Source organism: Rhinoraja longicauda, chromosome 7 (genome assembly GCF_053455715.1).
Source record: "Rhinoraja longicauda isolate Sanriku21f chromosome 7, sRhiLon1.1, whole genome shotgun sequence".
NCBI lineage: Eukaryota > Metazoa > Chordata > Chondrichthyes > Rajiformes > Arhynchobatidae > Rhinoraja > Rhinoraja longicauda.
In genome coordinates this window covers 42,550,657-42,576,928 of record NC_135959.1, presented here as the reverse complement: position 1 = coordinate 42,576,928, position 26,272 = coordinate 42,550,657, and the positions used below count along the sequence as shown (strand labels likewise).

Genomic DNA, 26,272 nt, shown 5'->3' with positions numbered 1-26,272 from the left:
TACAGTGGAGCAGCTAGAAGAGCTGCTGCCCCACTGCACCAGAGACCCAGGCTTGATTCTGACCTCAGGCATTGTCAGTGTGGTGTTTGCACGTTCTCCACATAACCGTGGGTGTTTCCTCCAGGAGCTCTTGTTTCCAAAGATGTGCGAGTTTGAAGGTGAATTGACCTCTGGATATTGCACCCTAATGTGCAGGGAGTGAATGCGAAAGTACTAGAACTAGTGTGAATGGGTAATCAGTGGTCAGAATTGTCTTGATGGGATGAAGAGCCTGCTTGCATGTTGCACCTCTAAACTAAATTAAATTTCAGAATGAATATTAAAAGCACATTTCCCAGGCTAGAGTAAAGGACATTTCCAACCTGGGTGTGCCCTACCCAACCACATGGGCAGACTGTTGGTGAAGGAACCTCCTTCTAACCTTAATCTCGTGATTCCCCAGTCGGCCTGGATTTTCATCCATTTCTCAGGACATCAGCTGCGCCCCACTTGATTTAAAGAGTGCAGAGCACAGAAAGATTCATGGAGATTTGGAACTTACAGAAATGCTGATTTTTTGTGTCTGTCTTTGGTTTAAACCAGCATCTGCAGTTCATTCATACACAAACTTAACCCATTCTGTACAGCAAGTAGCTTAAATACATATCAGCAATGAAATACACTGGCCTTTCAAAAATAGTAAACTTTCAAGAATTTTAAATTTTATGAAATATTATGCAATACCCCAATGTTATATAAAACAATAACCAAAAGTTAATAATAAAATTTAAAGTAATATCTTCTTATCTTACTAAAACTCTGATTTGTATGTATATTTGTAACAGTGATTTCGGCTGATTTTATATCTTACTAAAACTCTGATTTGTATGTATATTTGTAACAGTGATTTCGGCTGATTTCTGCAAAACGGTGAACCGTAACGCCACAATTTTTGCACCGCCTTAATCACACCGCTGGCCGCTTGCCGAAAATGATATTTGTATTTAATTCGGTCTTATATTTTTTAAGTTATAGAGGTTTAAAGGTCCAAAAATTTTTTAGCTCAGTTATTTCGGCTGATTGGCAAAAACGGTGAACCGTAGCGCCACGATTTTTGCACCGCCTTAATCACCACGCTGAACGCTGCTGGAAAATGATATTTTTATTTGATTCGGTCGTATATTTTTTAGTTAAAAAAAAAAATCCAGCCGTTTTTTCCATGGCCTTCAGCGTGTGACGTCAAAATGCCCATGTACCCCCCTCCTTCTGATTTATTGAAGGCTTTCAGCGTGGCGCTGCTGTGCGTCTGTGCTCCTCTCTCCCCTTGCTTCTCTCCTCTCTCCCACACCCGGGAGATCCTCTCCCCGCTATCCCCACCCCCCCCCCCCCCCCGCCCCCCGGACCTTTCACTGATGCGCTCCCCCCCCCCCCCCGGACCTTTCACTGATGCGCTCCCCCGCCCCCCGGACCTTTCACTAATGCGCTCCCCCCCCCGGACCTGTTGATGCTGGGGGCAAGAGAGAGTAGGGGAAAGGGGTGTGCTGGGGAAAGGGGGGTGGGGGAGAGTAAGAGTGTGTCTGGGGGAGAGAGAATGGTGGCGGCGTCTGAGAATGGGGACTGGGGAGGGGGACAACAGGGGTCGTCCGGAGGGGGCTTGGTGGTGGGGGAAAGAGGGGTACTGTAAAAAGGGGAAGTCGTGGGATAAGGGGGGGTGTGGGGAGAGTAAGATTGGGGTTGGGGGAGGAGAGAATGGGGGGTGTGGGAATGGGCCCAACGGGCCCTCTTTGCTAGTATACATTAAAAATAAAAATCCCTTAGTCAATTATCCCACATTCACCAATGCATAGTTCCCTGAAAGTTGCAGCACAGGCAATCAGGGTGGTGAAGAAGGCATCTTGCATGCTTGCCTACATCAATCAAGGCATTGTGTGCAAGTGTTGGGACATGATGTTACAGCTGCACAAGTCATTGATGAGACCACGCTAGGAGTACTGTGCAGAGTCCTGGTTACGTAGCTATTAGAAAGGACATCATTAAACAGGACAAGGTGCAGAAAAGATACACAATCATGTTACCGTGACTGGAGGACTTGAGTTATAAGGAGAAACTGAATAGGCTGCAGCTTTTTCCTGGAGCAGAGAAGCCCAAGGTGTGACGTTACAAAAGGTATATAAAATCATGAGGGGCATAGATAAAGGTGGTTGGTCAGTCTTTTACCCAGGACAGGGGAAGCTAGAACTTGAGAGCACAGATTTAGTGGAACAATACATGAGGAAGTTACTTAAACCTACCACTGGGTAGAGGAAGGTACAATTATCTATATACTAAAACTCTCGTTTGTTTGATCCTGAACTACAGCGAAAACGGTACACGATAGCGCAACAATTTTAGGCCCACCTTACTCGCCATCGTCCCTTTGGTGCTAATGGAAGAAGTTTCATTGAAATCGATGTTATATTTTTTAAGTTATTCCCATTTTAAAGTTTAAATCTATCTCCTAGGGAGGGAGGGAGAGGGGTGGAGGGAGGATAAGGGGGGTTGAAGGGGATGGAGTGGGGGGGGGGGGGGTGGAGGGGAGGATGGAGAGGGGAGGGGGGCGAGAGGGGGGAAGGGGGGGGGAGAGGGTGCTGCACCAATGCAGTCCACTTTCATTTAAAAGACACTTGGGCAGGTACTAGGTTAGAAAAGGGATATGGGTAAAATGTAGGTAAATAGGACTAGCTCAGATAATTTGGTCAGCGTGGATGAGTTGGGCCGAACCCTCCGATTCTATATGTAAATGTTTCTTTGTGATCTTTACCAAACAAAAAGTTTATCAATAAGCACGAGTTAAAGTAAGTTTTAGAGAATCCGGTACTCTAGGTGCGATGGCAATTTCTTATGGAACTTTATCATATCATATCATATCATATATATACAGCCGGAAACAGGCCTTTTCGGCCCTCCAAGTCCGTGCCGCCCAGCGATCCCCGTACATTAACACTATCCTACACCCACTAGGGACAATTTTTCACATTTACCCAGCCAATTAACCTACATACCTGTACGTCTTTGGAGTGTGGGAGGAAACCGAAGATCTCGGAGAAAACCCACGCAGGTCACGGGGAGAACGTACAAACTCCTTACAGTGCAGCACCCGTAGTCAGGATCGAACCTGAGTCTCCGGCGCTGCATTCGCTGTAAAGCAGCAACTCTACCGCTGTGCTACCGTGCCGCCCTGAGATCGCTTTTGGAATAGACGGCATATTTTTGCACTTCATATCCACAACCATAGTACAGGAAGCATATTGCGACAAAGCAGGGTTTGTGATAGATTCTCCAGGAAACTACTGTTGCTTGGGTGAAATAGGAGCAGTCTTCATTGAAATCATTATGATAATATGGTTAGTGATTGTGCTTGGCTGCTCCATCCCCTATATTTACTGCAGTGACTATACTTGAAGTATTTCATCGTCTATAAAGTGGAATTTCAAGAAGCAAAATGTTAAAATAGACAATAGGTGCAGGAGTAGGCCATTTGGCCCTTTGAGCCAGCTGTGATCATGGCTGATCATCCACAATCAGTACCCCGTCGCCGCCTTCTTCCCATATCCCTTGACTCCGCTATCTTTAAGAGCTCTATCTAACTCTCTCTTGAAAGCATTCAGAGAATCGGCCTCCACTGCCTTCTGAGGCAGAGAATTCCACAGATTCACAACTCTCTGGGTGAAATGTAGAGCATTTGATTGATTGGATACAGACAGACCATTCCTGAAGGTGAAAAATGCTGAAAAAATACTAACTCTGGCATCATCAGGGGAATGTCATAGAATCTTCCACATAGCCTATGACACAGTCATGGAGCTAGTAATTGAAGGGAAGATCACAGCAGCATTGAATGGAGATCTGTGGCTGTTACAACTTCAGGGGTCTTAAACCACTTTAGACAATGAAATGCTTCAAGCACAGTCACTGCAGTAAATATAGGGAGTGGAGCAACCAATTTGTCAGAAACAGTGATGTGATAATGACCAGTTCTGAGATATAGAAGTAGCCAGGACACAAGGGACATTCTCCTTGCTCTTCTTCAATGTACCATTTCCACTTGAGGGAAGCCAAAATATGTCACTTCCAGCAGAACAACCCTGCAGTATTGCAATGACAGCCTACAAGTTTGCAATCAAGTCTGTACAACTGCCAAAGCTGAAGAAAAAACATGAATTTAAAAGAAAATCAAGAAAATGCAGATATTGACAATTTGAAATAAAAACTCAAGACAGCAGGTTAGGCAGCAACAGGGGGAAGAGAGTCACATGTTTCAGGTGCCAGACCCTTCACGTGACTGTGATGGTCTGGAAATCAGCATCATCTTACTCCGTCATTTAATGACCACTGTAACATAAGCACGATGCTGAGGCCATGCTAAGCTCTAATAAGCAACAGTCTGATGCAGATATGCCTCACTCAGCAACTGCCCAGCAGAAAGGCAAAGATGATTACAATGTTAATCGGTAAAACACTTCTAAAACTTTAAACAACCCGTTCAAATGAAGAGACTGCATACTAGGAATACAGTCAACACCAAAATGGTGGCACTCTCTGGAGTCTGATTGTCTACAGACTCATTAGGAGGGGTAAAGGGAGTCATTTGAATTCCGAGAAGCAAGCAATGACATGCAGCAAGCCAAAAACGTCAAATGCTTTGTTGAAATTCTTGACGTGCACTCTAGTGGTGAAAAGATATAGAGTAGAATCAGCACAACAATCAGCCACAACATTGCACGCTATCACGCTCCCCAAAAGGCTCAAACAAACTGAAGAACCCGATTGCTTTTATCATTTCTCTACCCACTTTGCAACATTAAATACGCTGGTGTATGTACTAACAACACAATTATATGTAGGTTTCAAACAAATGTGAACCAAACAAAATAAAAAAATACAAGACATGCCTCAAATGAATTTAATGCCAACATAGCTAAATGGTTTAAGGGGTTTCGAAGTTTTGACTAAATGGAAATTAGCAGTGAAAGTGAACGATTCCTTAAGCATTAATTTACTGTTCAGCCATTTCATTTTGTGAATTTTCAGACCCAAAATGTATACTTATTCATTCATGCACACTAAATGTCAACATTTCTAAAAAAGTATTTGCATCCAATACAATCAATGACCAATTTATGAAAACAAGATTGTGCAAATACCTGGTGGAGAGAGCACAGAGCGAACCCACTGCAACAGCATATTTCGCCCCATCCCATCCAATGTATTTGAAAGCGACCGGCAATGGGCTGTTCTTGTCCAGTAAATAATATGGCATCATCAAAGTAAGGGCAGCAGATACTCCAAAATAGGCAACAAAACAGATCAAAAGGGAAGCAACGATTCCGAAAGGAATGGCTCGCTGGGGGTTTTTTACTTCCTCACCTAAAACAGAGTGGAAAAGCAATGTAAAACCTTAGATTGCACATTTCTGGTGCATCACAATAGCTCAACAGCCACATTCAAGTGAAAGGAAAGCCCAGGTAAGTAGTATTAACTGTTGGAAATGTTAGTTTATCTCTTAATTTTCCTGCCTTGCTTCCCGATATCCTGCAATAGACTTAACTTTGTCTGGTTCAAACAGTTCAAATTTATCACCAGTTCGTCACCAAAAAGTACCCAGGTTGCAATTATTAATAGTAGTTTATAGGCCACGTGGGGGTGTGGGGGGGAATGGAGGTGGTGTTGGGGGGAGGGGGGAATGTAACACTAAGCCTAATGCAAGCCAGTTACATCACCATGCACTATCCTTCAGGCATTCCTGGACAGAGGAACCAAAAGCTGGATCTTAAATAGCACTGGCAGTTTAGCACACTGAAAACAATCCTTTGGCTACTATCAAAATTAACCTGAAGTTTCATGGGGTCAGCAGTTTTTTTAAAAACTTGTTCAGAAACGTGCAGCCAATTTAAAACAAATATCATCCATATATCACAACTTGGTTTTCTCCTCACCTGTAGTTGCAATACAATCAAATCCTACAAAGGCATAGAAGCACGTAGCTGCACCCGAAAGCACTCCTGAAAAGCCATAAGGCATAAATCCCCCGGAGCCATAATTCCAGGTACTGTCTCCTTCAGTCAAACTAGAGGGAAAAATTAAAGAATTTATTTTTATGAACGAGCAGTCAGGGATCTTGATTAATATAATAGCTGTGCCAAGTATTTAATAGTTTAAAATATACAGTAAGAGTCTGCTATTCCACTGTTCAGAAATCTCAAAGGTCCAGATCATTAGGAGGGGTAAAGGGAGTCATTTGAATTCCGAGAAGCTGCTGCTCGCCAGACGCTATTTGCCGCACCCCCTTTAAACCACTGGGGCCTCATTTACATAATTCCTCCAAAGCTCCCAGATCCCTGTTTCTACTCAACAGGGACCTTTTCCCAAGATCCCTTTAAACTCATTGTGTTCATTATAATACATTGAACTTCTGTGCTACAATTTAAAACATTGTAATTAAATTGCCGTAAAATCGGTTCTGATGAAGTGGAAAGTTTAATGGAAAGTGCGAGAGCAAGAATTATTGCATTTATGTAGGGTTTGAAGACATCAAATGAGAGAATTACTTGCAGTTTTGGTCTCCTTTTCAAAAGATATACTTGCCACAAAGGAAATGCGACAAAGATCTACCATAGAGGTTGCAGTTCCTTGTTTCTAAAGATCTACCAGTGATTTCAGGGACAGCAGAATGTTTCACCTGGCTGGATTGTCCAGAATCAGAGGTTACAGGGAGCAAGATATTTAGAAGTGAGATAGAGATATTAATTCACACATTCGCAAGTAAGGTGAACCTGTGTAGTTAACTAGCTTTAAATGAAATAGATTTGTAAACAAAAAGGCAAAGATATGTCAGAGTAGAAATATGATAGTGAGATAAAGTGATTGTAATGAACTGCACAGCAAACCACTCCTGATATTATATTTTGATGTTACTGTTAGAGATATGGACTGATGGACCTCATCCCAGGATCCCGGAGGAGGGGCTAGGGAGCAGGCTAATGCTTTGGTTTTAATTTTCTTACAATTCCCCCAAACAGTTCCATGAGATTGGAAAAGAAACATAACGTTTATTTAAAAAAGCAGAAAAATAGGCTAGTTAGTTAACATTATCTGCCATAGGAAAATGTCAGCTAATATTAAAAAGGTAAATATTAAAAGAATTAAGGTAAACAGGCAAACTCAACATGAATTTGTGAAAAGGAAATCACGTTTGACCAATCTATTGAAGTAGTAACAAATGCAAAAAGCTCAGTGTCAAGAGATAAAATTAGGTTGGAGAGAGGACAACATCGGCGTCAGAGGGTACATAACAGATCTATAATTAAGTGAGCAGATAAGATCTTACAAGCTCAATATAATGTAGAAAAATGTTACTTTATATTGTGAAAAATTTAAAAACACATTATCTAAATGAGAGATAAAAGTACTTATTCACAAAATGCTGGTAAAAGAGATAAAAGTACTATGGGAGCTGTAGAGTACCATAAAAATAACATGCCAGCACTAAAACTAATTCAAAAAGTAATTAGAATGTTATTGCTCATTGCTGGAGAAGCAGGAGTGTTATGTTCCTGTTTTATTGTGAGATCAGATCTGAAGTACTGCATTAAATACTAAATCCTTCCTTAAATTGCAAGTTCAGTGAAGGTTTACAAGACTAATAATTGGAATGGACCTTATGAGGAAATATTAGACAGACTAAGCTTGTATCTATCTGATGGTGTTTAAAAGAATGACAATGGACTAGATTGAAAGATACAAGTTCCCGAGGAGTCCCGAGGAGGTGAAGATAGAGAGAATGTTTCCCCTTGTGGAAGAAACTAGGACAAAAATAAGGAGTCTCGCACTTAAGATGGATGACATAAAATTATAGCCGTGTCTTTATAATGTTCTTCCTCATGGTGAAAGTCTTTGAACTTTTTTCTTTAAAGGCAGAAGTAGATAGATTCTTGGTATCACGTGAAAAGTAGCGTGGAGTTGAGATCACAATCAGATCAACCTGATCAAGTGTACTCTAGGATATTGTGAGATGCTAGGTAAGAAATTGTGGGCCCCTAGTAGAGATATTTGTACCACTGACAGCCATTGGTGAGGTGTCAGAAGACTGGAGTGGTCAAAGCAGTATATTTATTTAAGAAAGGCAGGGAAACCTTGGGAACTACATACCAGTGAGCCTTACATCAGTGGTGGATGTTATTTGAAAGGGTTTATGAAGATCTACATCATAATGGAAAGGTAAAGACTGATTAGAAATAGTCAACATGAAAAATTATTTCTCACAAATTTGATAAATTGTATTTTTTGAAGAAGTGTCCAAGAAGATTGATGAGGGCAATGCAGGAGATGTTGTCTACATAGACTTCAGCATGGCCTTTGCCAAGGTATTACATGGTGGTACAGTAGGTTGGTCTGGAAGGTCAGATCATATGGGTTTCAGAGCATGCTAGCCAATTGGAAAAGAAAAATGGCCTGAAGGGAAGAGACTGAAGATGGTGGTACAGGGTGGTTTCTCAGATTGGAGGCTCAAAACAAATGGATTGCCAAAAAGATCAGTGTTGGGGCTACCATTGTTCATTATTTATATGAACTATTTGAATGCAAATGTAGGTGGCATGTGAATGACACTAAACATGGTGGTATAGTGGAAAGTGAATAAGGCTATCTATTATAATGGAATCCTGTTCAACTGGGCCAATGAATGGCAGATTAAATTTATTTCAAATAAATGTGAGATCTGTTTTTTTAACAAACCAGGTCAAGACTTATACAATAAATGGCAAGGCCCTGGGGAATGCTGAAGAACAGACAGACCAAGGGGTGAAAGTACATAATTCCATGACAGTGGTACGCAGATAAACAGGATGGTGAAGATGGTGTTTGATAATCTTGCCAGGCAAATGGGACTAGCCCGATTAGGCAACTTATTCAGCGTGGACAAGTTGGGCAGAAGGGCCTGTTTTAAGGCTCCATCATGCCATTACTGATCTGCACTATTTGGATTGTGACAAAATTGACACTCTTGGCAGCACATTCAGTTTCAATTACTTTGAATGCCTCCAATGGCATATACCAATGTCACAATTGTAACAGGCACATGGGAAAGGCCCCAAATGTGCAAGGCCTGTTCAGCAAATAGGGAACGAGAATTGAAAGAGCAAATATGTAAGGAGATAGCAGATATTAGTAGTAAGCACAGAGTGGTGATTGTGGGTGATTTCAATTTTCCGTATATAGACTGGGAATCACATTCTGTTAAAGGGCTGGATGGTTTGGAGTTTGTAAAATGTGTGCAGGATAGTTTTTTGCAGCAATACGTAGAGGTGCCTACCAGAGAAGGGGCAGTGTTGGACCTCCTGTTTAGGAAATGAGATGGGTCAGGTGACGGAGGTATGTGTTGAGGAGCACTTTGGGTCTAGTGATCATAATGCCATTAGTTTCAATATCATTATGGAGAAGGTCAAATCTGGACCAAGGGTTGAGATTTTGGATTGGAGAAAGGCTAATTTTGAGGAGATGAGAAAGGATTTAAAAGGAGTGAAATGGAAATTGTTGTTTTATGAAAAGGATATAATAGAGAAATGGAGGATATTTAAAGGTGAAATTTTGAGAGTACAGAGTCTTTATGTCCCTGTTCGGTGGAAAGGAAAGAATAATAATTTGAAAGAGCCGTGGTTTTCCAGGGAAATTGGACACTTGGTTCGGAAAAAGAGGGAGATATACAATAAATATAAGCGGCAGGGAGTAAATGAGGTTCTTGAGGAATATAAAGAATGTAAAAGGAATCTTAAAAAGGAAATTAGAAAAGCGAAAAAAAGATATGAGGCTGCTTTGGCAAGTAATGTAAAAGTAAACCCCAAGGGGTTCTACAGATATGTCAATAGCAAAAGGATAGTGAGGGATAAAATTGGTCCATTAGAGAGTCAGAGTGGACAGCTATGTGCTGAGCCGGAAGAAATGGGGGAGATATTAAACAATTTCTTTTCTTCGGTATTTACCGAGGAGAAGGATATTGAATTATGTGAGGTAAGCGAAACAAGTAGAGTAGTGATGGAAATTAGGAGGATTAAAGAAGAGGAGGTACGGACACTTTTGAAGAATATAAAAGTGGATAAGTCTCCAGGTCCTGATAGGATATTCCCTAGGACATTGAGGGAAGTTAGTGCAGAAATAGCAGGGGCTATGACGGAAATATTTCAAACGTCATTAGAAACAGGGATGGTGCCGGAAGATTGGCGCATTGCGCATGTTGTGCCTTTGTTTAAAAAAGGTTCTAAAAATAAACCTAGCAATTATAGACCTATTAGTTTGACGTCTGTGGTGGGAAAATTAATGGAAAAGATACTTAGGGACAATATATATAAATATTTGGATAATCAAGGCCTGATTAGAAACAGTCAACATGGATTTGTGCCTGGAAGGTCATGTTTGACTAATCTTCTTGAATTTTTTGAAGAGGTTACCAGGGAAATTGATAAGGGCAAGGCTGTGGATGTTGTCTATATGGACTTCAGTAAGGCATTTGACAAGGTTCCACATGGAAGGTTGATTAAGAAGGTTAAATCGTTGGGTATTAATAGTGAGGTTGCAAGATGGATTCAACAATGGCTGAATGGGAGATACCAGAGGGTAACGGTTGACAATTGTATGTCAGGTTGGAGGCCAGTGTCTAGTGGAGTGCCCCAAGGATCTGTGTTGGGTCCACTGTTGTTTGTCATTTACATTAATGATCTGGATGATGGTGTGGCAAATTGGATTAGTAAATATGCAGATGATACTAAGATAGGTGGAGTAGTTGATAGTGAGGTAGATTTTCAAAGTCTACAGAGAGACTTGGGCCTTTTGGAAGGGTGGGCTGAAAGATGGCAGATGGAGTTTAATGCTGATAAGTGTGAGGTGCTGCATTTTGGTAGGACAAATCAAAATAGGACGTACAGGGTAAATGGTAGGGAATTGAGGAATGCAGTGGAACAGAGGGATCTGGGAATAACTGTGCATTGTTCCCTGAAGGTGGAATCTCATGTGGATAGGGTGGTGAAGAAGGCGTTTGGTATGCTTGCCTTTATAAATCAGAGCATCGAGTATAGAAGTTGGGATGTAATGTTGAAATTGTACAGGGCATTGGTGAGGCCGAATCTGGAGTATGGTGTGCAGTTCTGGTCGCCAAATTATAGGAAGGATGTCGACAAAATGGAGAGGGTACAGAGGAGATTTACTAGAATGTTGCCTGGGTTTCAGCACTTAGGCTACAGAGAGAGGTTGAACAGGTTGGGTCTTTATTCTTTGGAGCGTAGAAGGTTGAGGGGGGACTTGATAGAGGTTTTTAAAATTTTGAGAGGGACGGACAGAGTTGACGTGGGTAGGCTTTTCCCTTTGAGAGTGGGGAAGATTCCAACAAGGGGACATAGCTTCAGAATTGAGGGACAAAGGTTTAGGGGTAACATGAGGGGGAACTTCTTTACTCAGAGGGTTGTGGCTGTATGGAATGGGCTTCCGGTGGAAGTGGTGGAGGCTGGCTCGATTTTATTATTTAAGAGTAAATTGGATAGGTATATGGATAGGAGGGGATTGGAGGGTTATGGTCTGAGTGCAGGTAGATGAGACTAGGTCAGGGATAATGGTCGGCGTGGACTGGTAGGGCCGGACAGGCCTGTTTCCATGCTGTAGTTAAAAAAATGAATTTTAATCATCAATGCTGTCCAATGCAACACATTTTAAAACGCACCAAGTTTCTCTGACGTTGCTGAATTTGGACTTCCTCTATAAGTTGTATCTCACTTGTAGTTCTGTATTCTTTAATTCATATTTTCTCTCTCCCTCCCCATTTTACTATTCACAGGCATCATACTTCACCCCTCATATATTGGATATTGATTTGTCTAATAGCTTCTGTGATATTTGCGCCCTTCTGCAGTTGCATCTATTTCTGTTTTTATGCCAATCTCTCTGGTTTGCGCATTACTTCTTCCTCACTCTTACTGACAAGGCAGACAGAAAATTTTCACCATTTCAAGTTAATCATCAGGAAAAATTGTATTTTCCCCACTCACTTCTCGGAGCCAGTGCCATTTGTCCCATTAATAAAAGTATTCTCACTGAGCTGCCAATTCTTCAATGAACCTTTTACAAAGCCGGATACCATGACGAAACATAGCACAAGTACATTGATGCAGGTGAAGACTTTGTTCACCATTGCAGACTCCTTCACGCCAAACGATAATAATCCTGCACAAAAAAAATAACATGCATCATAAACGAGTATTCCTCTTATAAAATCCTTCTGAACACCCACACACATACTAAATGATGATCCAAAAGATTATACAAATTAACAGAATTTCTAAAAATTGAACTGTAATATGGTTGACATGGAAACTAAGGAAAGGAAATAATATTACAGATGCTGGAATCTGAAACCCAGTATATTAAGCAGCATCTGTGGAAAAAGCCAGTCAAATGTTTGGGGTCAAAGACTCTTCATCAGAACTGAGAAAGAGAGAAAGCAAGTTGAGAAGGTGGGGTGAGCAATGGATGGATCAAAGGGGATGTCTAACAGGGTGAAATTATGTAGCCATTGAATCATTTAATGGTTTCTCTTTCCACAGATGCTGCTTGACCAGCCAAGTTCTTCTAGCAATTGTTTTTAATGGAAACTAAGGATGTTGTTGAATCCACAGACATGCATATTAAATCCAAACCCAGACTGCATTCAGTTCAACAAACCTTCAGGAGCTATTCAAATAGAGAGCACTATTAATATAGCAACAATGGTGAAATAACAAATAAAAGGAAAATCACCTGGAATACTCAACACCTTGCGTCATTCAGGGTCAAATTAAAGACATGGAGGCAAAAGAAGAATACAAAGAAAGAATTTGTCTTATCTGTGTTACTGATTTTGAAAGGGTCAAGTGGAGTAAAAATCCTGGAACTCCGTACTTCAACAGCATCAAGAAAACATCTTCAGTAGGACGGAAGTGGCGGCGCCTAACGGCAGCGGCTCACTAGCAGTCTGTTCGTCTTTTTTCCTTTTTTTTTTTTGTTGTGTGTCGGTGTTGGGGTGGTTTTTATATATTTTTTTGGTTGTGTATGTGTGGGAGGGGGTGGTGGTGTGGGGGGGGGGGGACTTTTCTCTTCCTCACGGCGCGGGATGCGGCTCGGCTGCGGGGCCTAACATCGCCCGGTGCGGCTTGGCCGCTGGACTTTACATCGCCCGGTGCGGCTTGGCCGCTGGACTTAACAGTGCCCGGTGCAGCTCGGCCGCGGGACTTTACATCGCCCGGTGCGGCTCGGCTGCGGGACTTAACAGTGCCCGGAGCGGCTCGGCCGCTGGACTTAACATCGCCCGGTGCGGCTCGGCTGCGGGACTTAACAGTGCCCGGTGCGGCTCGGCTGCGGGACTTAACATCGCCCGGTGCGGCTCGGCCGCGGGACTTTACATCGCTGGTGCGGCTCGGCTGCGGGACTTAACATCGCCCGGTGCAGCTCGGCTGCGGGACTTAACATCGCCCGGTGCGGCTCGGCTGCGGGTCTTTTCATCGCTGGTGCGGCTCGACTGCGGGACTTAACATCGCCCGGTGCAGCTCGACCACGGGACTTAACATCGCCCGGTGCGGCTCGGCCACGGGACTTAACATCGCTGGTGCGGCTCGACCACGGGACTTTACATCGCCCGGTGCGGCTCGGCCACTGGACTTACCTGCTCAAGGCTTGGTCGCGGGCCTTTCATCGCCCGGTTCAGCCGCGGGACGTTTCAGCGCCCGGTGCGGGGACTGTGCGGGTCGGTCGGGGACGAGCTGTCTGTCCGTGGGCGTGGGGAAGAGAGTGGAAGTTTTGTTGCCTCCATCACAGTGAGGGGGTGTTTGGAGTCACTGTGATGGACATTTGTGTTGGGGTTATGTGTCTTGTGTTCTTTTTTTCTATGACTGCTATGTAGTTTCGTTCGGTACTTCGGTGCCGAACGACAAATAAAGCTCTGTTATACCTGTTATACAAGGGAGAATCATCATATTCTCATGCAATTATGGGCAGACAATGTATAGTGGCGCTTCTAATAATACCTATTGCCGTAAGTAATCAAACAAATCTTCCTCTTCCAGAACAGCCAAGTAAACTAGTCCCTAAGTTTTAAGCAATTCCTGCAATGATAATTCAGTAGGGACCCTACTGAATACAAATACTTATATGGTTACAGTATTTGAAAATTAAAAGATCTTTGCTCAATTTCCAGAGTATTGCAGTCATGTCACATCAATTAAATTTGTAATTACTTAAGTGTCTGTTGTACACATTCTGTCATTTCACATTTAAAGTAGCTAAATGATTCACAAGATTTGAAATCAGTCAGTCGTACTGAAGAAGAATACATGCCTGTTAGCAGAAAGATTATGAATACAGCAAAGATATCCGGGTACTCTGCCAATATGCTTGGGGCTTTCATTGCCATATGTTGACGACAGAATATTTCAATGCGTTTACCAATGAGCTCATCAAATGTCGCACTCCATGCTCTTGCAACACTTGCAGTTCCTATGTCAGAGAGAAAAACACTATTTGTTGCTGGTTATTACATCAGAAATTAGAATTAATATTTCCTTATGAGAACGTTAAACACAAAGAATCTATTTCAACAGTGTCAAACATTTCAATTAAGCTGAATTTATATCTAATTTAACATTTTCACATGTAGACTGCAGTAGTTAAAGCAATGTTAGAGATAGTAGACAAACTGATCTTTCGAAATATATTACTGCATTTCAGTTCTTTTTAAGTAACAGTCCATTGTAACATATGTGACAGAAAAATTCTGTGATATTCGATTAATGCAAGCAAAGCCGAGAATAAATGAACCATCATTCAGTATCCAAATGAGACAAACCACTGTTTGCAGGTTGTATTAACATATCTGACAATAGTAAACTTAAATAATTGACATCTTACTAAGAGTTGAGGTAATGTAAATGGTTTGAAATCATTGCATATGTCAACTATTCTCAAACAGTATTGTGCCCAGGGCTGATATCATCTGGTTACTCAAACAAATGCACTCTCTGCGATTTGGGTACGGGTTGCATTATTTAGTTACTGATCAAAATTGGGATAGTAGTAACAGGATTGTTCCGAGTCAGCAAGGATTTACGAAGGGTAAATCATGCTTGACTAATCTTCAGGTATTTTTTGAGGATGTAACTAGGAAAATGGACAAGGGAGAGCCAGTGGATGTAGTGTACATGGACTTTCAGAAAGCCTTTGACAAGGTCCCACATAGGAGATTAGTGGGCAAAATTAGAGCACATGGTATTGGGGGTAGGGTACTGACATGGATAGAAAATTGGTTGGCAGACAGGAAACAAAGAGTAGGGATTAACGGGTCCTTTTCAGAATGGCAGGCAGTGACTAGTGGGGTACCGCTATAATTACAATATACATTCATGAATTAGATGAAGGGATTAAAAGTAACATAAGCAAATTTGCAGATGACACAAAGCTGGGTGGCAGTGTGAAGTGTGAGGAGGATGTTATGAGGATGCAGGGTGACTTGGACAGGTTGTGTGAGTGGGCAGATGCATGGCAGATGCAGTTTAATGTGGATAAATGTGAGGCTATCCAGTTTGGTGGTAAGAACAGGAAGGCAGATTATTATCTGAATGGTGTCAAGTTAGGAAAAGGGGAAGTACAATGAGATCTGGGTGTCAGTCACTGAAAATAAGCATGCAAGTACAGCAGGCAGTGAAGAAAGCTAATGGCATGTTGGCCTTCATGACAAAAGGAGTTGAGTATAGGAGCAAAGAGGTTCTTCTGCAGTTGTACAGGGCCCTAGTGAGACCGCACCTGGAGTACTGTGTGCAGTTTTGGTCTCCAAATTTGAGGAAGGGCATTCTTGCTATTGAGGAAGTGCAGCATAGGTTCACTAGGTTAATTCCTGGAATGGCGGGACTGTCTTATGTTTAAAGACTGGAGCGACTGAGCTTGTATACACTGGAATTTAGAAGGATGAGAGGGGATCTTATTGAAACATATAAAATTCTTAAGGGATTGGACACGTTAGAGGCAGGAAACATGTTCCCAATGTTGGGGGAGTCCAGAACCAGGGACCACAGTTTAAGAATAAGGGGCAGGCCATTTAGAACTGAGATAAGGAAAAACTTTTTCACTCAGAGAGTTGTCAATCTGTGGAATTCTCTGCCTCAGAAGGCAGTGGAGGCCGATTCTCTGGATACTTTCAAGAGAGTTAGATAGAGCTCTTAATAATAGCGGAGTTAGGGGGTATTGGGTGGAGGACAGAAACGGGGTACTGATTATGAATGATCAGCTATGATCACATTGAATGGCAATGCTGGCTCGAAGGGTCGAATGGCCTACTCCTGCACCTATTGTCTATTGGTATATAGCTAGAACCTTTTTTCAGGGTGGAAATATCAAATACGAGAAGGCATTAAAGCAATAGAGGAGCAGAGTTTAAAAGGAAATGTGCGGACCAAGTTTTGTTTTACAGAGGGTGGCGAGTGCTTCAGGCACGTGAGGTAAAAAAAAAAAGAGGAAATGAGCCGAGCGCTTGCACGAGGCGTACAACGCGGATCAAAAAATCGGATTTTGTTTTGAAAATTGACACACAAAATTACCAGTTTCAAGCCTCTTTTAGTGCATTTCAAAGTAAAAACGGACATTACAAAATAATGTGAATATGTTACTGTATACAAATAACATTTAAGTAAATTTGCACATTAATTGATATTCAGCCCAAAAAGGTGGTAATTGGCTTTTCTGCTGTGTTTTATATTTTAACCCCGTCTTAATTAATTTAGTTATATAATCTTGCACTTAAATTTAATATTTACTCATTACAGTTCCACCACTGATTTTCTGGCACTCTTGGTTCCAGAGCTTTGTTGGTTTATGTAGCCAGCCAAGGAAGTCGGCTATGGGGATGGATGTGCTGGCACCAGCTGGGCTGGAGTTCCAGAGCCCTAGCCACTGGTTGCACATTCAACCCACCGATCGGCCGTGGAAGTCCCAATGAGGTCAAGATTGGCTGCCTTGCCCAGCCTAGGTGCCACATTTCCGGGGAGACTTCCAGGGCGCAGGGGATTTCTCGCGGAACCCCTAGCGACCTCTAACGGAACCCTAGTGTTCATTACAAGGCGAAGCATCCTTTTTTTCCCCGATCCGATTTCTCCGTAGGTAAACGCGATTTTGGCAAAGTGAAAAACGCGGAAATCATGCAAAAAGCGCTGAAAAAGGATTTTAAAAATGCGCAAATCCGCAAAATTCACATGCCTGGTGCTTGGAACGTGCTGCCAGGGGTGGCAGGTGGAGGCAGATATAATAGTTTCGTTTAGGCACATGCACAAGCAGGAAATGGAGGGATACAGATTGTATGCAGGCAGCTAAGAGTTGGATCAGCATCATGCTGGGCACAGACATTGTGGAGCGAAGGGTCTGATCCTATTCTCACACATCAATGGATTTCCGCAATTACATCGTGATAAAGTCTTACAGTCCAACCAGCCTCGATTTATTGTGGGCTAACCCAAAGATAAACAAGCCTAACCCCTGAAATATTAAATGTGTAGGAAGGAAGATGCTGGTTTAAACCAAAGATAGACAAAAAATGCTAGAGTAACTCAGCGGGACAAGCAGCATTTCTGGACAGAAGGAATGGGTAACATTTCGACTCTGAAGAAGGGTATTGACCTGAAATGTCACCCATTCCTTCTCTCAGGAGATGCTGCCTGTCCCGCTGAGTTACTCCAGCAATTTGTGTCTATCTCTGAAATACTAACTCTAACTTCAATTGAATTAAGTAAAAGCAGAAATATCAAAGATGTAATAAGCCCATTCTCCACTTTGTCAATCACACAACAAATTTCAGATGGCAAATAAACAACTGTCAAAACACCCCTTTCCACCTCTCTAACCCCCTGTGATGAAACGGTGAGATAACTTGATATTCAAGCATGAAAGCATAAAGTTACATTCAATTTGAATTCCTGTTGCCGGTCTCTCTCAAACATTCTACATAATCTACACGGAAGTACTGGGATTAGAGCAATGTTTTTTCTTAAACGAGTAGCTAAGCAAACACACAAAACTCAAACATTCAATCTGAAGTAACCACCGTGCAGGCCAAGCATTGCCTTCAAGCAAAGCATCAACAGAGGATGGAGAAAGATTTTAAGGAGAGTAGGAGGCAACCATGGCTGACAAGGGAAGTTAGGGATGGAATAAAACTAAAAGAAAAGATGTATAACATAGGAAAGAGTAGCGGGAGGCCAGAGGATTGAGAAACTTTCAAACAGAAGGTAACAAAACGGGCAATACAGGCTGAAAAGATGAAGTACGAGGGAAGCTGGCCAAGAATATAAAGGACAGTAAAAGCTTCTTTAGATATGTTAAGAGAAAAAGATTAGCAAAGAAAAAATGTGGGTCCCTTGAAGGCAGACACGGGTGAAATTATTATGGGTAACAAGGAAATGGCAGAAGAGTTGAACAGGTACTTCGGATCTGTCTTCACTAAGGAAGACACAAACAATCACCCAGATGTACTAGAGGACAGAAGATCTAGGGGGATAGAGGAACTGAAAGAAATTTGCATTAGGCGAGAAATAGTATTGGGTACTGATGGGACTGAAGGTTGATAAATCCCCAGGGCCTGATGGTCTGCATCCCAGGGTATTCAGGGAGGTGGCTCTAGAAATAGTGGACGCATTGGTGATCATTTTCCAATGCTCAATAGATTCAGGATCAGTTCCTGTGGATTGGAGGATAGCTAATGTTATCCCACTTTTCAAGAAAGGAGCGAGAGAGAGTAAACGGGGAGTTACAGACCAGTTAGCCTGACTTCGGTGGTGGGGAATGTGTTGGAGCCAATTATTAAAGAGGTAATAACGGTGCATTTGGATAGCAGTAAAAGGATAAGTCCAAGTCAGCATGGATTTATGAAAGGGAGATCATGCTTGACTAATCTTCTGGAATTTTTTGAGGATGTGACAAGTAAAATGGATGAAGGGGAGCCAGTGGATGTAGTGCATCTAGACTTTCAGAATGCCTTTGATAAGGTCCCACATGGGAGATTGGTGAACAAAATTAGAGCACATGGTATTGGGGGTTGGGTGTTGACATAGATAGAGAATTGGTTGGCAGACAGGAAGCAAAGAGTAGGAGTAAACAGGTCCTTTTCAGAATGGCAGGCAGTGGCGAGTGGAGTGCCGCAAGGCTCGGTGTTGGGGCCGCAACTATTTACCATATATATTAATGATTTGGATGAAGGAATTAGAAGTAACACTCGCAAGTTTGCAAATGACACAAAGCTGGGTGGCAGTGTGAACTGCGAAGAGGATGTTAGGAGGTTGCAGGGTGACCTGGACAGGTTGAGTGAGTTGGCAGATGCATGGCAGATGCAGTATAATGTAGATAAATGTGAGGTTATCCACTTTGGCTGCAAAAACAAGGAGGCAGATTATTATCTCAATGGTGTCAGGTTAGGTAAAGGGGAAGTGCAGCGAGACCTGGGTGTCCTTGTACACCAGTCACTGAAAGTTGGCGTGCAGGTACAGCAGGCAGTGAAGAAAGCTAATGGCATGTTGGCCTTCATAACGAGAGGATTTGAGTATAGGAGTAAAGAGGTTCTTCTGTAGTTGTATAGGGCTCTGGTGATACCACATCTGGAGTATTGTGTACAGTTTTGGTCTCCTAATTTGAGGAAGGATCTCCTTGTAATTGAGGCAGTGCAGCTACGTTTCTTGAGATTGATCCCTGGGATGGCGGGACAGTCATATGAGGAAAGATTGAAAAGACTAGGCTTGTATTCACTGGGGTTTAGAAGGATGAGAGGGGATCTTATAGAGACATATAAAATTATAAAAGGACTGGACTGGCTAGATGCAGGAAAAATGTTCCCAATGTTGGGCGAGTCCAGAACCAGGGGCCCTTCGAATAAAGGGGAGGCCATTTAAAACTGAGGTGAGTAGGAACTTTTTCACCCAGAGAGTTGTGAATTTGTGGAATTCTCTGCCACAGAGGGCAGTGGAGGCCAAATCACTGGATGAATTTAAGAGAGAGTTAGATAGAGCTCTGGGGGCTAGTGGAATCAAGGGATTTGGGGAGAAGTTGGGCACAGGTTACTGATTGTGGATGATCAGCCATGATCACAATGAATGGCGGTGCTGGCTCGAAGGGCTGAATGACCTCCTCCTGCACCTATTTTCTATGTTCTATGTTTCTAAAACAGGGGAGAGGAAAGAAGGCAAAAAGGGAAGTTTCAGAGAGAGGGCAAGAGGGCAGAGTGGTGATGATGGAGGTAGTGGAATAAGGGGGAAGAAGTAGAAGGAAGGATAATGGAAAAGCAAGGCCAAAAGACAGGAGAGATAATTATTTATATAATACTTAAATCAGCATTAGTAAACTAGTTAGGTGAAGACTCCATTCATGATGAACGAACCTGAAGCATATTCACTCACACTCACTCTTTTCTAACAGCAAGTCATTGAACTGCCCGAAATTTAATTCAGATCAGCTAAGTCTCACTCAGCAGCAGAGATCCAGGAACTAGTCCAAAAACAGTGCTGGCATGAAACCCAAGATCTTTGTCTGTACATATCAGTATCTCACTAACATAACATAACATAACATAACATAACATAACAACACTTTATTGTCACTCGGCACAACACCGAGCGAAATTTCAGCAGTCACACAAAATACAGCAAAAAGAAAAGAACACAGGACACCCGACCCCAACACAAACATCCATCACAGTGACTCCAAACACCCCCTCACTGTGATGGAGGCAACAAAACTTCCCCTCTCTTCCCCCCGCACCCACGGACAGGCAGCTCGACCCCTACCGAGGCAAACGACACGCACAGCCCCCGCAAGGGGATGGAAGGCCCCCCGGCCGAGCCGCCCCGGGCACCGAAACGTCCCGCGGCCACACCGGGCGATGTTAAGTCCAACGGCCGAGCCGCACCGGGCACTGAAACGTCCCGCGGCCGAACAGCGCTGACGATGTTAAGTCCAGCGGCCAAGCCGCGCCGGGCACTGAAACGTCCCGCGGCCACACCGGGCGATTTTAAGTCCAGCGGCCAAGCCGCACCGGGCATTGAAACGTCCCGCGGCCGAGCCGCACCGGGCACTGAAACGTCCCGCGGCCACACCGGGCACTGAAACGTCCCGCGGCCACACCGGGCGATGTTAAGTCCAGCGGCCGAGCCGCACCGGGCACTGAAACGTCCCGCGGCCGAGCCGCACCGGGCACTGAAACGTCCCGCGGCCGCACCGGGCGATGTTAAGTCCAGCGGCCGAGCCGCACCGGGCACTGAAACGTCCCGCGGCCGAGCTGCGCCGGCAATGTTAAGGCCCGCAGCCGAGCCGCACCGGGCACTGAAACGTCCCGCAGCCGAGCTGCGCCGGCAATGTTAAGGCCCGCAGCCGAGCCGCACCAGGCACTGAAACGTCCCGCAGCCGAGCTGCGCCGGCAATGTTAAGGCCCGCAGCCGAGCCGCGCCCCGGGGAAGAGACCTAATAAAATAAAGGTTTCCCCCCGCCCCACCCCCCCACCCCACCCCACACCCCCACCACACACCCCCACCACACATACACAGCCAAAAACAGAAACAAAAACCATCCCAACACCGACACAAACAAAAAAAAAGAAAAAAAGACAACAGACTGCCAGAGAGCCGCAGCCGTTAGGCGCAGCCAACTCCTCCCAAGAGGAGCTTTGAAAAAGTTACCATTCCTCTTCTATCTAGCAGACTTCAAATCTCCACTCTCAACATCAGTGAAATGTTCGGTGTATACATTTCTACAGTAATCCTGCACTTACCAATTACATAAGCAAGGATGAGATTCCAGCCAGTAATGAAAGCACAAAGTTCCCCAACTGTAACATAGCTGTAAAGGTAAGCAGAACCTGTCTTGGGGACCCTTGCGCCAAACTCGGCATAACAGAGTCCTGCAAGCACAGATGCCAGAGCTGCAATCAAGAACGAGATAACAATGGCAGGTCCAGAATTTTCCCGGGCCACTGCTCCAGCCAATACATAGACTCCTGCCCCAAGAGTACTGCCAACGCCAAGCGCAACCAAGTCCAGTGTGTTCAAGCATCTGGCAAGTCTGGTTTCTTCAGTACTGCAGTCCACGTATTTACGACGGAAGAGCTGACGTCCAAAATAAATAAGCTTTTTACAATCCATCTTTGAAGACCAGGTCTGCCAAACAATCCAAACCTAAAATGAAAGGAAAGATAGTGATGAGCACAAGAAAATCATCTTCTGTATTTAGTATTTATTCACAAAATGCTGGAGTAACTCAGCAGGTCAGGCAGTTCTGTATTTAGTATATTCATAGTTACAAAACAATTTCAGAGTTGTACTTGTGAATATAGTTAAGCCAACAAAATATGCCAATATAATGTTCAACAAGACTGCATGCTTAGAAATAAATCAAGACTAATAGTTTACGCTAGTGTGCTGTCACATGCTAGTTGTTACTGACACCACTCAAAACAATTCCTTTTCCCTTTGAATTTTATTCAAGAGGAATATTTTTGATATATCTGCCCAATAGTTTGAATAAAGTCCTTCTAAAGTAAAAAATACACATTTGAATCTAGCACCAGTTCCTTGCAGGGAGGCTTGCTTGAGCTACTTGGAAAGAGTCTAAACTCACACGGTAGGGAGTTTGGGAACCAGAGCAGTAGAGTGAGTGAGAAGTTAGAGATTAAAACCAAGCTTAATAAGAAAAACAGGATAATGAACACGGCAGGAATAATGGTCTGTTGAGTATTTATTTAATTTATTTATTGCTGCATCCAAATGAGGCAAACCGCAGTTTGCAGGTTGTACTAACATGGTTTGAAATCATTGCATATGTCAACTATTCTCAAACAGTATTGTGCATACAGCTGATATCATCTGGTTAAAGTACTCAAACAAATGCCACCTACCTGACTTACAGCACATCCAATGTTAAGTGTGAAAGAGACAATTAACTCATGGCAGTCCATCAACCCAGAGAGCAGGTGGCACCTGTGCTCAAGAATAACCACACCTACCGCACCAGCCAGGGTGCAGACCTTAGCTCTACAACGTCACACCAAGGCATGGGGCAATTAATAGCCTGGGCAGCTTTTGGTTCTTTGTGCAGCAATGAGGGCAGGAGTTTCTGTTGGATTTTCAGCACAGAAGTGTCAGTAACACGTCACTATATGCAATCCTACAATGGTTCAACGCAGCAATGATTCTATTCGTGCTCTCAGCCCTGAGAACACATTAAGCGAGATACCAGCATGCAGTTACAGTAATCAATCAACTAATCCAGTCTCTTCTTGAGATTCCTGACCACACATAGCATTCCACTGCTCCAAGGTTAACTGGTTCTTGCTGAAACCCCAATAAACATTGTCTAATTCCCCAACGAACACACAAGGCCTAAAAAATACCAAATCAGCACACTGGTGGTTTGCCATTTCAGGCAGCCATCAATTTATCAGGAAACTGAGCTGCCTTGTCCCATCCATCAAGTTTCAACAAAACTATCAGATAGTTCAACCAGATTCAAGAATTCAGCATCTGATATATTAATTTCTTCACTCTCATAGTGCAAAAGCATTTTGGAGATAACGATCATAACTCAAAAAGTTTTAAGATTGTTTTGAATAGGGAGGAAGCTGGACCATGCTGGATAAAGGAGGAAATGTGTGCTTGGATGTAGGTACTAAACAAGTATTTTGGGACGGTGCGGGCGGCAGCACGTCCAGACACAACATCGCGCTCTCCAAAGCGCTGCAAACCACGCACGGAGTAGCCCAGCAGCGGTGGGAAAAACCTTACCCGCACAGGAATCCAGTCGGAGCCCGTGGCGGTGAGTCCGGACCCAGCGGCAACGGCAGGGCCAACGGCAGCGGCAGGGCCAACGGCAGCGGCAGGGCCAACGGCAGCGGCAGGGCCAACGGCAACACCAACGGCAACGCGTCCCCCAAGGCACTGCAGCTCCCGGAAGGCGGACTGCACATGGAGCCGCACAGAGCTGCTCAACATAGGATGCGGCTGCGAGAGACTGGCTGGTGAGTACTACAAAACCCTCACCAAAATCCCGACGGAGCTAGGTAGAACAGGCCCCTGGACCACCACACCGGAGGGATGGAGACGGAGCCAGCGCAGGGAGAGGAAGCAAAAACGTGGCCGGAGAGCGGGGGTGCAGGCCAGGCTACGGAGGGCCCCACAAAGACCATCCCTACCAAGCATCTTTCTCGCCAATGTCCGGTCACTCTCCAACAAGCTGGATGAGGTAAGGCTATGGATCAACACCCAGCGATCCCTGAAAGACTGATGCGCGCTGATCTTCACGGAGACGTGGCTCAACGCGCTGGTTCCCGACGGGGCTGTGGAGCTAACGAACCGGGCCAATAGAACAAAGGACTCCGGTAAGAGCAAGGGCGGTGGGCTCTGTATCTACATTAACAATGACTGGTGCACCAACCACTCCGCAATAGAGAGCTACTGTTCCCCAGACCTGGAGTACCTACTGCTCAAATGTAGGCCGTTCTATCTGCCGCGGGAGTTTACTGTGGTCATCATCATGGCCGCATACATTCCCCCACAGGCTAATGCTAACCTAGCGCTAGCACAGCTGCACTCGGCCATCTGCAAGCAGCAGGATGCCCACCCCAACGGCGCCTTCATTGTTGCCGGGGACTTTAATCAGGTCGACATACAAGCCGCGCTCCGCAAATTCCACCAGCATGTGCATTGCCCTACTAGGGGCTCAAACACGCTGGATAAGGTATATACCAACATAAAGGACGCCTACAGAGCTCTCCCCTGCCCACCCCTGGGACAATCCGATCACCTCTCACTGCTTCTACTGCCCGCATACAAACCCCTCATCCGCAAAACCAAACCTACAACAAAGACGGTCAAAATATGGCCCGAGGATGCCACCCAACAACTCCAGGACTGCTTTGATCGCACCGACTGGGACCTGTTTGCACAGCAGGCGACCTGCGGTTCAGAGGTAGACTTGGAGGAATGCCCATCCACTGTGCTCTCCTACATCAACTGCTGTGTGGAGAATGTCACGGAGGAGAAGGAAATAAAGATGTTCCCAAACCGGAAACCCTGGATGAATAAGGAGGTACAGAACCTGCTGAGGGCACGCAACAATGCCTTTAAATCTGGTGATACTTCAGCATACAGTGTTGCCAGATCAAACCTGAACAGAGGTATTAAAAGGGCCAACGGGTGGAAGACCACTTCAACACCACGGACACCAGAAGCATGTGGCAGGGTGTCAGGGACATCACTGGCTACAAGAGCAGCCCTGCCTGCCCCCACAGCGATATGACACTAACCAACGAGCTAAACACCTTTTTTGCCCGCTTCGAAACTGGTAACACCACCTTGAGTGGAAGAACCCCATCCGAGGCGGAGGGACTGGTCTTGCAACTGAGCACACAGGAAGTACAACGCTCTCTGCAAAGGGTCAACCCACGCAAGGCTGCAGGCCCGGATGGAGTTCAAGGAAGGGTACTTAAGGACTGTGCTGAACAGTTGGCTGAGGTATTCACCAGGATCTTTAACCTGTCACTATCTCTGGCTACGGTCCCAAGTGCCTGAAGTCGGCTACCATAGTGCCAGTGCCGAAAAAAGCAAAGATCACCAACCTGAACGACTACCGTCCGGTTGCCCTAACTCCGATAGTCATGGGCAAATAGATCCACAGAGGATGCCATCTCTCTGGCTCTTCACATTGTCCTGACTCACCTGGAGAGACAGGGCACGTACGTGAGGATGCTATTCATTGACTATAGCTCTGCCTTCAACACGGTCATCCCCACCAAGCTCATCACCAACTAGGCCTCAGCTCGTCATTATGCGACTGGATCCTGGACTTCCTGCTGGAGCGACCGCAGGCATTGAGAATGGGCCCGCACCTGTCCTCCACTATCACCCTGAGTACCAGCACACCACAGGGCTGTGTTCTGAGCCCCATGCTCTACTCCCTCTTCACACACGACTGTGTTCCTGCATTCAACACCAACACCATTGTCAAGTTTGCAGACGACACAACGGTGATCGGGCTGATCACCAATGGTGTTGAAACAAACCACAGAACCTGGCGGATTGGTGCTCTGATAACAACCTGTCCCTAAATACCACCAAGACCAAGGAGCTGATCAATCAACTTCCGTAGGTCACATAACGGGGAATACACCCCGATCTTTATCAACGGGGACAGTGTGGAGAGAGTGTCCAGCTTCAAGTTTCTGGGC

At 44.4% G+C, this 26,272-nt stretch overlaps 1 protein-coding gene across 2 annotated transcripts in view; it reads right to left on the bottom strand.

Moving 5' to 3' along the window:
* The window catches only part of LOC144595196 (high affinity cationic amino acid transporter 1-like), a 58,665-nt gene that overhangs the window by 11,873 nt on the left and 20,520 nt on the right, over positions 1-26,272 (bottom strand). The window contains exons 2-6 of one of the 2 annotated variants that reach the window (XM_078402374.1): positions 21,824-22,226; positions 14,368-14,526; positions 12,048-12,222; positions 5,955-6,085; positions 5,163-5,385 (exon numbers count right to left, since the gene is read on the bottom strand). In XM_078402374.1, coding sequence (XP_078258500.1) covers positions 5,163-5,385; positions 5,955-6,085; positions 12,048-12,222; positions 14,368-14,526; positions 21,824-22,193 — 1,058 coding nt within the window. In that variant the 5' untranslated portion in view covers positions 22,194-22,226. The remainder of the gene's footprint in view (positions 1-5,162; positions 5,386-5,954; positions 6,086-12,047; positions 12,223-14,367; positions 14,527-21,823; positions 22,227-26,272) is intronic. The other variant, XM_078402375.1, reaches the window with a different exon arrangement.